The sequence below is a fragment of the Microcebus murinus genome, chromosome 2 (genome assembly GCF_040939455.1).
Source record: "Microcebus murinus isolate Inina chromosome 2, M.murinus_Inina_mat1.0, whole genome shotgun sequence".
Classification (NCBI taxonomy): domain Eukaryota; kingdom Metazoa; phylum Chordata; class Mammalia; order Primates; family Cheirogaleidae; genus Microcebus; species Microcebus murinus.
The window spans coordinates 33,458,901-33,472,590 of NC_134105.1; the positions used below are offsets into that span (position 1 = coordinate 33,458,901).

The 13,690-nt window shown below is 45.3% G+C and overlaps 1 protein-coding gene across 2 annotated transcripts in view; it reads left to right on the plus strand.

Annotated features, from left to right (window-relative positions):
* Positions 1-13,690, plus strand: part of ARMH1 (armadillo like helical domain containing 1) — a 51,530-nt gene that overhangs the window by 20,371 nt on the left and 17,469 nt on the right. For both annotated transcript variants that reach the window (XM_012775952.3, XM_012775951.2), the window contains exons 4-7: positions 3,006-3,074; positions 3,967-4,133; positions 5,099-5,295; positions 7,860-7,944. In XM_012775952.3, coding sequence (XP_012631406.1) covers positions 3,006-3,074; positions 3,967-4,133; positions 5,099-5,295; positions 7,860-7,944 — 518 coding nt within the window. The remainder of the gene's footprint in view (positions 1-3,005; positions 3,075-3,966; positions 4,134-5,098; positions 5,296-7,859; positions 7,945-13,690) is intronic.

The following is a 13,690-nucleotide window of genomic DNA, read 5'->3' on the forward strand; positions in this document are numbered from 1 at the left end:
TTATAGTAGGTTTTGGAGCAAAAAAAAATCAATTTTCTTCTGCAAAACTGACTAACACACAATCCCAAATAAACCCTTTTTCAACCTTGGACTTCTAGAACAGATCAGTAAAACTAAGAATTTATATATTAATATTATAGTGACAAAATTATTAGTCACCATTTATTGAATCTTTTTGTATTCTAGGCACTGAACTTATGTTCTGTACAAATATTATTTCATTTGAGCCTAACACGCAGCCTAATAGGTGAGTGGTCTTAATTATCCCATTTTATAGATAAGAAAGATGATCCTTGGCTGGGCGTGGTGGCTCACACCTGTAATCCTGGCACTCTGGGAGGCCGAGGTGGGTGGATCGCTCGAGGTAAGGAGTTGGAGACCAGCCTGAGCAAGAGCGAGACCCTGTCTCTACTAAAAAATTTAGAAAGAAATGAATTGACCAACTAAAAATATATATAGAAAAAATTAGCCAGACATGGTGGCGCATGCCTGTAGTCCCAGCTACTCAGGAGGCTGAGGCGGGAGGATTGCTTGAGCCCAGGAGTTTGAGGTTGCTGTGAGCTAGGCTGACGCTATGGCACTCACTGTAGCCAGGGCAACAAAGTGAGACTCTGTCAAGAAAAGAAAGAGGGCCGGGCGCTGTGGCTCACGCCTGTAATCCTAGCTCTTGGGAGGCCGAGGCGGGCGGATTGCTCAAGGTCAGGAGTTCGAAACCAGCCTGAGCAAGAGCGAGACCCCGTCTCTACTATAAATAGAAAGAAATTAATTGGCCAACTGATATATATATAAAAAATTAGCCGGGCATGGTGGCGCATGCCTGTAGTCCCAGCTACTCAGGAGGCTGAGGCGGGAGGATTGCTTGAGCCCAGGAGTTTGAGGTTGCTGTGAGCTAGGCTGACGCTATGGCACTCACTGTAGCCAGGGCAACAAAGTGAGACTCTGTCAAGAAAAGAAAGAGGGCCGGGCGCTGTGGCTCACGCCTGTAATCCTAGCTCTTGGGAGGCCGAGGCGGGCGGATTGCTCAAGGTCAGGAGTTCGAAACCAGCCTGAGCAAGAGCGAGACCCCGTCTCTACTATAAATAGAAAGAAATTAATTGGCCAACTGATATATATATAAAAAATTAGCCGGGCATGGTGGCGCATGCCTGTAGTCCCAGCTACTCAGGAGGCTGAGGCGGGAGGATTGCTTGAGCCCAGGAGTTTGAGGTTGCTGTGAGCTAGGCTGACGCCACGGCACTCACTCTAGCCTGGGCAACAAAGCGAGACTCTGTCTCAAAAAAAAAAAAAAAAAAGAAAAGAAAGAAAGAAAGAGAGAGAGAGAGAGAAGAAAGAAAAGAAAGATGAGCCTTGAAAAGGTTGAGTAATTTACTAGTAAATGGTGGTGATAAGGTTTGAACCTGGTGTGTGTGGCCCAAAGCCTGTAAGCCATCATTCAACGTCTCCTGCTCAGCACTGGGTGTAGACAACAGCTCCACCTGCGACACCACACGGGAGTTTATCTGCATACATAGCCCCAGCCCTCCCATTTGTCTGCCCTCACAGTAAGACCTCAGACTCTGAGTCAGACTGCCCAGGTTCAAATCTTGGTTCTGTCAGTTCACTGTGGGATCTTGGACAGGTCATTAACCTGTCTGAGATTGCTACTTCATGTTACTCATGTGGTAAATGGAGATTCTAATAATACCTACGGGAGAGCCGTCATGAAGATTATATGAGACAATGCGAGCAAAGCAGTTAGCACAGTGCCTGGCACGCAACAAATGCTGGTACTTGTTAGCTACTGCTGATATTGTGGCAACCTTCTGGAACTAACTGCAGATAATAATAAAGCAGGATATAGTGAGTGATTATGAAAACAAGATTAGCCTGGGGTGGAGGGAAAAAAAAGGTGACAAAAGTTGGTCAGCCTAGCTGGTAACTGTTGAAAAGGGGAGAGTGCACTGAGGCAGAAACGGAGTCGGGGGTTGCGGGAGCAGAGTAGGGACAACGTAGGAATAAAGACACCACAACGTGTGCTAAAGCCTGGCCCTAGCTATGGCGGCAACAGGCAGGGAAGCCTGGCTCCAGAACAAACACTGTTTTTGCAGTAAAGAGCCTTTCCTAATGAGCCAATCTGTCTCTACTTCTATTGGCATCCTGGGAACCAGGGTGCAGCAGAGATAATTTGCTTCACACCAGCCCCCCCAAACAAAGCACCATTACCTCCAACCCATTACATTAGCCTTGATCAGTCTTGGAAGCTCTCAGTCATCCTCCATGAGCTGCAATAATTTCAGCTAATTTCTTAAGTGTTCTAAGAGCCTGTGATGTGTTATGAGCCTAGTAATTGTTGACTGGTTCCTTTTCTGTTGTGGCTTGATTTCATACCTTGTATCCGAGCTGATGCGTGCTCTGGGTGCTTTATTACAATGAAGCTTTTTGCAAAGGCTCACATAAAAAAATAACATTAAATAATGAGGTTGTTTTAAATCAGAGTTTAATTTTTCCACCATCTCGTTATTCTTATTAGGAAGCCAATTCTTCATAAGGATAGTGACCTCCAGTGTAAAACTTTGAGCAAGTATTCTCAAGTAAAATTGAGAATTAACAACAAAGCTGATTCTTTTTAGAGAAGTCTACGAATGAGGCACAAAGTAATGAACTGTACTGAAACCAAGGGTGCAATGGGCACAGCTTAGGGAGGTTTGGGAAATTGACCCCCAGCATTCCTCATGGACCTTTGAGTCATCAGAGCCTCCTGCTCCTTAGGGAGCTTGTCAGAGCCAAGGTGGCCGAAGTACCTGCAAGGAGCTTTCTGGAGAACAGTGAGCAATCCAGCACCCCGTCTCCCCGTACCCCACTGTGAATATTGCCACTTCCCTTCATCTAGTGGCCCCTCTCAGAATAAAGGGTACAATTCAGCTGTTTGGTCATCCTGGGCCTTGGTTGGCACCAGGGATCAGACATAGGATCTGGTTTCTTTGTGAAAAACCACCCTGAAGCTCACTCTTTAACTTGTCACACAGCTATATGGCTGGCTTATGTTTAGACAAGGTTCTAAGGTCTCTTGGCATCTTCTTATCGGCTGTAAGCAGGTGAGTTCTGTTCTAGAGAGATTCTGGGGTCTCAGTGGCATCTCAGGCATTCCTACCATATGGGGTGATGTATTGTAGTTATCAGTGGGTGCCCAGTAGCCATCAGGATGGGCCCAGAAGTAGTGTCCACCATGGTCCTGCTTTAGTGGCTTCTCTGTCCCATGTTCCCCATGGGCACTTTACTAGTCAGCACCCTGGCTTGGTTGTGATTGCAGAAAACCAATTCATACCGGGCCCAGGAAAAGGAAATTTATTGGCTCACTTAACTGAAACACTCAGAGGGTGGAATACATATTTCAGGCCTGACTAGATCCAAGGGCTCAAACAATGTCACCAGTACTTAGTTTCTCCCTCTCTCTTTTCCGTCATTTCTCAGTCTGTCCTCCTCTGCATTCATGGCCTCTGTGTGCTGTGGTCCTCAGGAGCTCCAGACACACATCCTTTTAGCTCAGCCACTGCTTCCGAAGAAAGCCCCAGGTTTTCAGCTTCACTGGACCAATTTAGGTCACATGCCCAGCCCTAAACCAATTTCTACAGTCAGAGGGATGACATACCCTGTCACCAAGTCAACTCACCCATGAGTTTTTCACTCAACTCGCCCATGAGTAGCAGTTGGGTGACTCTGACTCCCTGAGCAGCAATCAAGGTGCCATTAGAAAAAGAAGAGGGAACAGATGTTGGAAAGCCAAAAACAAGAAATTTCCATTATATTTAATTCTAGTATTTTCTGCTGGAAGGAAGAATTTCCAATCTCTTGTGTCACTTTACCTATGGACATTTCCTGGATAAGAGGGAAACGTATGTGAAGTGAGGACCTTGGGATCTTTTAGAAAGCTCAGTGCCAAGGAAGTTGGCAAATGTTTTATTTCTACTCTTCTATCCCTCTGGACAGTAATCGGTACCTTGTAGAATTTCTTGAGGTTGGAGGTGTCCTAACACTCTTGGAAATACTTGGGCAGGAGAAGATCAAGGAGAAGGACAAGAAGGAGTCCATCAAACTGCTTCAGATTATTGCAAATACTGGCAGGAAGTACAAGGAGCTCATATGTGAGAGCTATGGTGGGTACTGTGTATGACGTGGTCTCCCTAGGGCCCTGGGTGAAAGGCCAGCAGCATCCACCACTGCTCTGGGAAAAAAACATCATAGAACTGGTTGCACAGGAAGCATTTTGTGCTCCTATTCATGTAGCCACTAAAAACCTGGATTTATGATTTCCCTGATTCATCATTTGCTCAAATTTCTCAATGGTAGTTTTAGAAATACTTCTCATTTTTAAATATACCCTCTTCCGTGCATCCATTCAGCAAAATTTACTGAGCTGTTGCCCCAAATCCTTTGTGAAATGGATTTATGAATGACTATAGAAATAAAATTGAAATGAAAGTATCGAATACCTACTGTGCACTAGATATATGCTAAGGTGCTAGGGATATAAAGATGAATAAAATACAGTCCCTGCCCTCAAGGAGCTTACAGTCTGGTGAGGAAGGTATATAATCCTATCATTTCAGTATAATCTACCGAGTACTGTGATTAAGGCATGGAAGAGAGATGCCATCTCCCATGCCTCCCTTTTTCAAAGTATTTCCCTCCCTGCACTTTTATCATAGTTCTCCTCTCTGTCTCCCCCATGGCCTCTCTGAGCCTCAGTGTCTTCATCCATTAAATAGGACTAACACCTCCCTCTCAGTAAGGTATCGGGGGTTAAATGACTTAGATTTGTGAAAACATTTTGTAAACTGCTGAGCACTAAATAGCATTTATCATACGACACTAAAAAATGCAGAGCCATTTTAAATTTTAAAACACAGATTTTGACATCCCTGTGCTGAAACAAAGTCCTTCATCCATATAGAAATAAAGTAAACAAGACAGTGAGAACATGAGGACCAAACTTCAATTTTGCTTTGGTTGAACAGGCTTGATTGAAGAGATCTTAGTACTATTCATATCATGTAATCTTGAGTGAGCATTGTTTCTATAAATCCTATCCAATTTAGCATTTCCTCTCTTCTTTGCTCAGGTGTACGATCCATAGCAGAATTTTTGGCAAAGTCTAAATCAGAAGACACCCAGGAGGAAGTGCAGGTTCTGTTGGATTCTTTGGTCCATGGTAATCCCAAGTACCAGAATCAAGTGTATAAAGGTCTAATAGCTTTGCTGCCCTGTGCATCCCCCAAAGCTCAGCAGCTGGCCCTGCAGACTCTCAAGACTGCCCAGGTGAGCCGAGGCTGCATGCTCCTGTGGTTCTGATTCAAATGCAGTAATCTTACAATTACCTTCCACAGTTGCTCTCCACACAGGCATGAGAAACAGAGCTCAGCCTCCCACCGCATGTCTGTTGTTCAATCAGCGTTACTTCCAGAAGGCCAAGGCAGGGCAGAGAGTTCATGTCTCCCAGCAGAGTGATTTGTCCTGTTTACTTACGGATCAGAAGAATGTTGGCAGACTTAAAAGTGGTTGAGACAAGCAACAAGGATGATGAAAGGACCGTAGAAAAGATTAAAGGAGTGGATTTGATAGGGAAAGAATCAGGGTGCATTTGTAGACAGCATGTAAGTGAAGAGGCCAGGTCTCCAGTGCTTGGGAAAGCTCCTTTTTTGTTGCTGTTGTTGTTGGCTTCTGCCCTTCTCTCAGACAATGCCCTAGAATGTGAGTAAAATCAGATTTGGAGCACAGTGATCATATGGAGACACCGTACCTAGTAAGGAGGGGACAGAGGCTCAAAAAGAAGTTTTAAGATGAACCATCAAAAGCTCCTCAAACTGCTCCAGAGAATGGGCTGGAGGCAGGGAGAAAATTATAGGATCAAAGAGATGACAAGACCTGAGGTGGAAGGCATGAGACTTAGGGGAGTAAAAGAAAGCTTTGGGCTTGGACAGTAGGGTGAGTTGTGCATCACCAAGAGAGAACAGGAATACAGAGGAGAAATCAGTTTGATTTGGGAGGAGTTAGGTTTTGCCCTAATAAACTTGATGGGCCTTGGTAGTTCCCAAGTGCCTATCTGAGCAGCAGGCCAAGCTGGTTGCAGAAGATGTAACTGGGTCACTTGTTTAAAGAATATTGAACCCCAAGCCTCCCTCCTAGAGACTCTGACAGCCTCGGGTTGACCCTTGGTAGTACTTTTCCTTTTTAAGCTCCCCAAGTGGCTCTGATTCCTTGCTTGACTGAGGAATCACCGCTCAGGACAGCCAGTAGAGATGCCATTGGGCAGTAGAAAATAAAAGTCTGAAGCTCCAGAGAGAGGCCTGAAGTGAAGAAGTCAGTTTGGATTTCATGAGCAGAGAAGTGATAACTGAAACGGAAGTAAATAAAGTCACCCGGTAAGTTACGCCAAGTCAGAAGAGAAGGAACACCTCCAACACTGAAGCGGCGAGCTGAGGAAGAAGACCCGAAGGTCTGAGGAAGCAAAACAGATCAGATTGTCATCATAGTTTCCACTAAAGTGCCTCCTGCATGCCAGGGGCTCTTTTAGTCTTCACTGCAGCGATGGAGGCAGATATTATTATACCTATTTTAAAGATGATAGAACCAAGCCTCAGGGAGGTGGGTTAAGTGACTCATCCAAGGCCACACACTAAGTAGAAGGTATTTACTAAGTGGGGATTTAAATCCAGCTCTCTCCAAAGTCCTTATTCTTTCCACAGACTCTGCCTCTTTGAAAAGGAGCAATGAAAGCGACAGAAGGAAAATGGGGGCGGAAATGGGGCTGGGAAAATCAAGGGAAAAGAGTCCTTCAATAAGAAGGACTTGGCCGGGCGCTGTGGCTCACGCCTGTAATCCTAGCTCTTGGGAGGCCGAGGCAGGCGGATTGCTCAAGGTCAGGAGTTCAAAACCAGCCTGAGCAAGAGCGAGACCCCGTCTCTACTATAAATAGAAAGAAATTAATTGGCCAACTGATATATATAGAAAAAATTAGCCGGGCATGGTGGCACATGCCTGTAGTCCCAGCTACGTGGGAGGCTGAGGCAGGAGGATTGCTTGAGCCCAGGAGTTTGAGGTTGCTGTGAGCTAGGCTGACGCCACGGCACTCACTCTAGCCTGGATAACAAAGCGAGACTCTGTCTCAAAAAAAAAAAAAAAAAGAAGGACTTGATTGGCTGAGTCAGAAACAACAAAGGAATGAAGTAAGAGTAGAATAGAAAGATGGTCCCAGCAGGAAGTTTTGGTGCATTAGGAGACTGTCCTATGGCAGCAGCCTGTGAAAGGATGAACGGGGGATGAAGAAGGGGCTTCTCTTGGGAAGCTTGGATGTGAAGGGTAAAAAGAGCAATAGCAGAGGAGAAGACAGAGCTGAAGGACAGTTTTGTTAAATACGGATGAGCTTGAGGATGTTTAATGTTAAAGGAAAGGCACTAGTGCGTGGGTGAAGTTTGAAGAGGTAGAAAAGAGAGGTTGACTGCTGGGGTGAGGTTCCTGAGGAACAGGAGATTCTAGGGTCTTGGATGAGTTCCACTCTCCCTTCCTCGGGTCCTCCCTGCCCGCAACCACGGTAGCAGATCTTGTTCCTGCACCTCTAGCAGGTGGCCAGCTGGTCTCGACTAATGTCTCCTGAGCTACAGGCTTCAGTGGCAGCCACGGTGGATTCTCAGTCGGATTCTTTGCTGCCCACCTCTGCCACTTCTTTCTGTTTTGTGGGGCTGAAACACAGTGACTTGCCACTGCCCTCCCTCCCTGTCCCCCATTCACCCAGGCACCAAGCTGTTTGGAGCTCTGCGTTTCATTTCTTCCAGGTGGACAAGATCTAAAGAATAACCACCTTGTCCTGTTGTCTGTCTTGTCAGTCAATCATCGGGACCACACACCCCAGCATTGTGGACTGCGTGCTGAAGGTGCTGGGCACGATGCACCTGGAAGTGCAGTATGAAGGTAAGGAGGCCCACTCCAGATGACAGAGGGTGCCCATGAGAGCTAGGCCCATCAGCTCTCAAAAGCTTTCTCTTACTCACAAAGAGCCATAATTATTGTTGAATGTTTGGGATGGCCCCTGCAGAATGTGAGGTGCTGGATCAGTATCCATCAGTGAGTTATTCAGAAAATGACAGCCAGGTGAGCTTCGGATCAGCCCATGGTGCTTGAAATTAGAATCTGCCTGGATTCAGAGCTGGCTCTGATTCCCTGTGTTACATGGTGCTTCTCCTCCAAACAGAAATCACCCTGAGGAACGTCCTTCTTCTAAGAAATGAAATTGGATAATGGTATTATTATTTTTTTTTCCAGTAGAGACGGGGTCTCGCTCTTGCTCAGGCTGGTTTTGAACTCCTGACCTCGAGCAGTCCGCCCGCCTCGGCCTCCCAGAGAGCTAGGATTACAGGCGTGAGCCACTGCGCCTGGCCTAGGATGATGGTATTATTAATAAGTTTGCATTTATTGAGTGCACCTATGTGCCAGCCACTTTCCATACCTCATTTCATTTAATTCTCAAACTAAGCATGAGAGTACAAAGCCCGGTACCTACTAGGCATTCAAATGTTCAAATGAGTGAATAGTGGAAATAGGTATTTTTATGTTTTTCAAGATAAAACATTGGCCGGGTGCAGTGGCTCACACCTGTAATCCTAGCACTCTGGGAGGTCGAGGCGGGGGGATTGCTCGAGGTCAGGAGTTCAAAACCAGCCTGAGCAAGAGCGAGACCCCGTCTCTACTATCAATAGAAAGAAATTAATTGGCCAACTAATGTATATAGAAAAAATTAGCCGGGCATGGTGGCACATGCCTGTAGTCCCAGCTACTCGGGAGGGTGAGGCAGCAGGATTGCTTGAGCCCAGGAGTTTGAAGTTGCTGTGAGCTAGGCTGACAGCACTCACCCTAGCCTGGGCAACAAAGTGAGACTCTGTCTCAAAAAAAAAAAAGATAAAACATTGAAGCACAGAGAGATTAAGTATTCTTCCCAAGGTTACAGAGCTAATTGGATCCAAACCAAATGGACTTCTGTGTCTGGGATGTTAAGATGAACCGCAGGTCCAGGCAGCCTGGGAGGGACATAAGGAGCAGGAAAAGATCAGCAAAGCTCTAGAGGCTCACTTCCAGCTTAGACAATTTTGACAGCAGAGTTTAAGCTGAATGTCACTCATATTATTCCTTCAGCAGCATTGTCAATGTTGTGTTTGTTTGACCCTTGCAGGTCCATGTGCATATGTGGGCCTTCTATGTTGAGAAGTAATGCTATGTTAGAATCTGTTACCACCTGGAGCATAGTGTCCTTGCTAGGGAAGAGTTGCCAATAAGGGGATAGACTGGTAGAAGGGCTTAAGTAAGGGTCAGATCCAGAGGCAGAGGGTTGTCACTGGCACTGGAGCAAAAGAGATTAGATTAGATGGCACTGAGACCTTACTTTCCCCACCCCACCTCATGCGGCAAATGTGACCATTCCTACTTATCCATCACTTCTGAGCTTACGAATTTCTTCTCTAAGGCCTTCCTTGACCCTGCCTTCAACCCCTGCCTGAATGACAGCCAGCCCTCCTTCCTTTGAACCGCCCTGCCCCACCTCCCCTCCAGGACTTCCCTTCATTAGAGCGGTTGCCTCCAAAATGATGTGTATCCTCAGCACAGCCCCTAGCACATTTGTGGAATGGATGAGTGAGTGAATGCTGCACATACCTACTGCATTAGCAATTACTCGCCTGTATGCCTGTCTCATCCAGACCTCTGAGCAACTCCAGGGCAGAGACTGGGTCTGATTCATCTTTTCCCCTCAGGAACTGGAACGTAATGGGTGCTCAGTAGAAATTTATTGAATAAATTTATGGAAAAAATAGCTTATGCTGATGAACTCCTCCAGAGTTGGGACTGGCCCCAGTTTCTTCCAACATTGTCCCCATTTAGAACCCCTTTGCATTTATTCAGTAACAAGTAACACTGTGGCAGAGGCAGCAGGAAAGTGATGCTTGGTCACTGCCTTTTTGGTTAGATGTATACTCATGTGATAACAGTGAAACTGTGCACATCAAAACAATTTCAAGGCCGGGCATGGTGGCTCACGCTTGTAATCCTAGCACTCTGGGAGGCCGAGGCGGGCAGATTGCTCAAGGTCAGGAGTTCAAAACCAGCCTGAGCGAGACCCCGTCTCTACTATAAAAATAGAAAGAAATTAATTGGCCAACTAATACATATATATATATATAAAAAATTAGCCGGGCATGGTGGCTCGTGCCTGTAGTCCCAGCAACTGGAGAGGCTGAGGCAGTAGGATTGCTTAAGCCTAGGAGATTGAGGTTGCTGTGAGCTAGGCTGACACCACGGCACTCACTCTAGCCTAGGCAAGAAAGCGAGACTCTGTCTCAAAAAAAAAAAAAACAAACAAACAAAAAAACAAACAATTTCAGGTATGCCAGACTCATAACAGGTGCTCAAGAAATGTCTGTTGAATGAACCAGATACTTCAAAATAGTCTTCAGGTTGGGCATGGTGGCTCCCACCTGTAATCCTAGCACTTTGCAAGGCTGAGGTGGGAGGATCCCTTGAACCCAGGGGTTCAAGACCAGCTTGGAGGCCGGGCACAGTGGCTCACACCTGTAATCCTAGCACTCTGGGAGGCTGAGTTGAGAGGATCGCTCGAGGTCACCAATTCGAGACCAGCCTGAGCAAGAGCAAGATCGTTTCTCTACTAAAAATAGAAAGAAATTAGCAGGACAACTAAAAATATATAGAAAAAATTAGCCAGGCATGGTGGCGCATGCCTGTAGTCCCAGCTACTTGGGAGACTAAGGCGGAAGGATCACTTGAGCCCAGGAGTTTAAGGTTTCTGTGAGCTAGGCTGACACCATGGCACTCTAGCCTGGGCAACAAAGTAAGACTCTGTCTCAAAAAAAAAAAAAAAAAAAAAAAAGACCAGCTCGGACAACATAGGGAGGCCCATCTCTACAAAAACTAAAAAAATTAGTCAGATGTGGTAGTGCACACCTGTAGTCCCAGCTACTCAGGAGGCTGAGGCAGGAGGATCACTTGAGCCCAAGAGTTTGAGGTTGCATTGAGCTATGATGATACTACTGAACTCTAAAAAAAAAAAAAAATCTTCATGTAACCTGAAATATAGAAAATGTCAGGAATTGGCCATTTTTTTAGTGTAAACAGGTCCCAAGGCAGGTTGTTGTAAGGGATGTGGAAATAATAAGTAAAGAGATGAAAAAAAAAAAAAGAGATGATATATTATAGATGGAGAAATGATTGAGACGGAGACAAAGAGTAGTTTAATAGATGGGGGAGTCAAGGGGTCTTTAGCTTTTCACAGGCTGAGACCCCAAGTGAAGTCTCGAATTAGTATTTATTGGTATAGTAAATAGTTGTCTTTTGTTAGAGAATTATGTATATAGTTTACTTTTTGAGGTTTTATAGGGAATTTTATTTAATTTTATCTATATGAATAGATGGTTATATAGTTTTTTGAGATAAGTTTTAAGTTAGAAACAGACCTATCTGAGCATACAAATTAAATATAAAATGTATAAAATGAGAACACTGAGTCTATATACTACTCTAATCTACTTTTTCTAAACACAGAGACATGTAGTCAGGAGTGAAGCAGGAATAGCCTTGAGGTCTAGGATAGTTTTAGCTGCACATTATCTGCTGGGCAGGCATTTTAATCAGCTTTTCCACCAGGGGCCCAAACCAAGCTTTTGCTTTGCAAAAAAGCTCAAGGTGATGACTGGCAGTAAGAGAAGAAACATTGCTTTGTAAACATCCTCTGACAATGCCCGCCTTATTGGAAGTAGCTTCTATTTTGTGAACTAACAAGTCCATAGATTTCTTTAAGGCAAAGACCTGCAAAACTCCTGAAACTTTTTACGTCTCTTAGCCTATTTCCCAACAAGAGAATTCGTATGTAATGACTGTCCACTAGGGCAACTGTTTCCCGTGATCAGTGTAGGCTTGAAGTTAAGGGACAGAATAAGGCACACATTCAGCTTCCACTGAAACTCCTCCCAAGTCAGGGGAGGAATGTTCTGACAGGTCTTAAATGTGATCCTGACCATGGGTGACTGGAGAGGATCAGAGAATAAATTCTTTGAGTTTGAGTACACAAAATTGCAATGGCAAGGTGGAGCCCCACTAGGATGACAAGAGACTAGAGAAGCCTGTGACCAAGAGAAGTCTGGACAACAGTGAAGAGAAGAGTGAGTGGGTGACATGGACTGACCTGAAAAGGACAGGGTTTGTCGTTTTAAACAAATATTTGTTGGATATCTGTGTTGTTCCAAGAACTATGCCCAATACTGGGGGTTTGCTTGTGTGTATTTGTTTGTATTGAGGAGAAGAATGAATGATTTGGATGAAGGGTCAGGGCAATGTCCACTCTACCTCCCACGCTGCATGTGGGGGGTGGGGGGTGGGTGCTGACATCCTTTCCCCCAGGAAGGCTGCAGGGAAAGTGGAATTCCTAGGGAAGAGTCCAGGAGAACAGGAGGCAGAGAGGCTTAGGATGCCTGATGATCATTTGCTTTGCAGGGGGTGGTGTCAGTGATGGAGGAGCCACCCGCCAGCCTCACCTCCTTTGTCATCAAGATCCCCATCTTCCCACCACCATATCTACCAATCTGCCGGACCCATTGGTCACGTTAGTTGCATTCTTTGCTCTCCTTCCCATCACAACAGAGTGTCCCTGTTCCTATCACAGGCCACCTCTTCTACTTATTCTCTGAAGCACTTTCCCTCTAAGACTTCACTTCTGCAGCTACCCTCTCCCTTTTTCTCTGCTGGTTCATCTCCATGACCTGAAATATGCTCTGTATCTCCCATCTTAAAAAAGAGCCCGTCCTTGGGAATCTATAGATTAAAAGAAATTTTTAAAATGTTGTCCCAAAAAAGGTAAAATTATAGCATTTAGGGATGTACATCCCTCTTTGACCCCAAGTTCTCCTCCAGCTAATCACTTTTCCATTTCCTTCCTGCTTGACCTCTCAGCTGTTTTTGACCCAGTTGACTCTTCCCTCGCTTTCTTCTATTAGTTTCTGAGATACCACTTTCTTCAAGTTTCCCTCCTGCCGGCTGGTTTTGCCATAGTCTCCTTTGGTACTTTCTCCTATTTCTCTATGAGACTTTTGGGTCAGCCTACCTCTCATCTCTTTATCTTTATCTACACTTTCTCCCTAAGTGATTTTGTCTAGGGCCATAGCTTTAAATACTCTCATGCTCTCTCTCTCTCTCTCTCTCTCTCTCTCTGTCTTCTCTCTATATATGTATACACACACACACACACACACACACACACACACACACACACGAAATCTGTATATCTGTATCTCTGCCCTTGATCTCTCCCTGAAATCTCCACGTGGATGAAACTTATGGCCAAAACATAGCTGTTCTTCCTCCTGTTTTCCCTATCTCAACCACCAACCAAATTGCTCAAGTTAAAAATGTAGGTCTTGGCCGGGCGCTGTGGCTCACGCCTGTAATCCTAGCTCTTGGGAGGCCGAGGCGGGCGGATTGCTCAAGGTCAGGAGTTCGAAACCAGCCTGAGCAAGAGCGAGACCCCGTCTCTACTATAAAATAGAAAGAAATTAATTGGCCAACTGATATATATATAAAAAAAAAAAATTAGCCGGGCATGGTGGCACATGCCTGTAGTCCCAGCTACTCGGGAGGCTGAGGCAGAAGGATCACTCGAGCC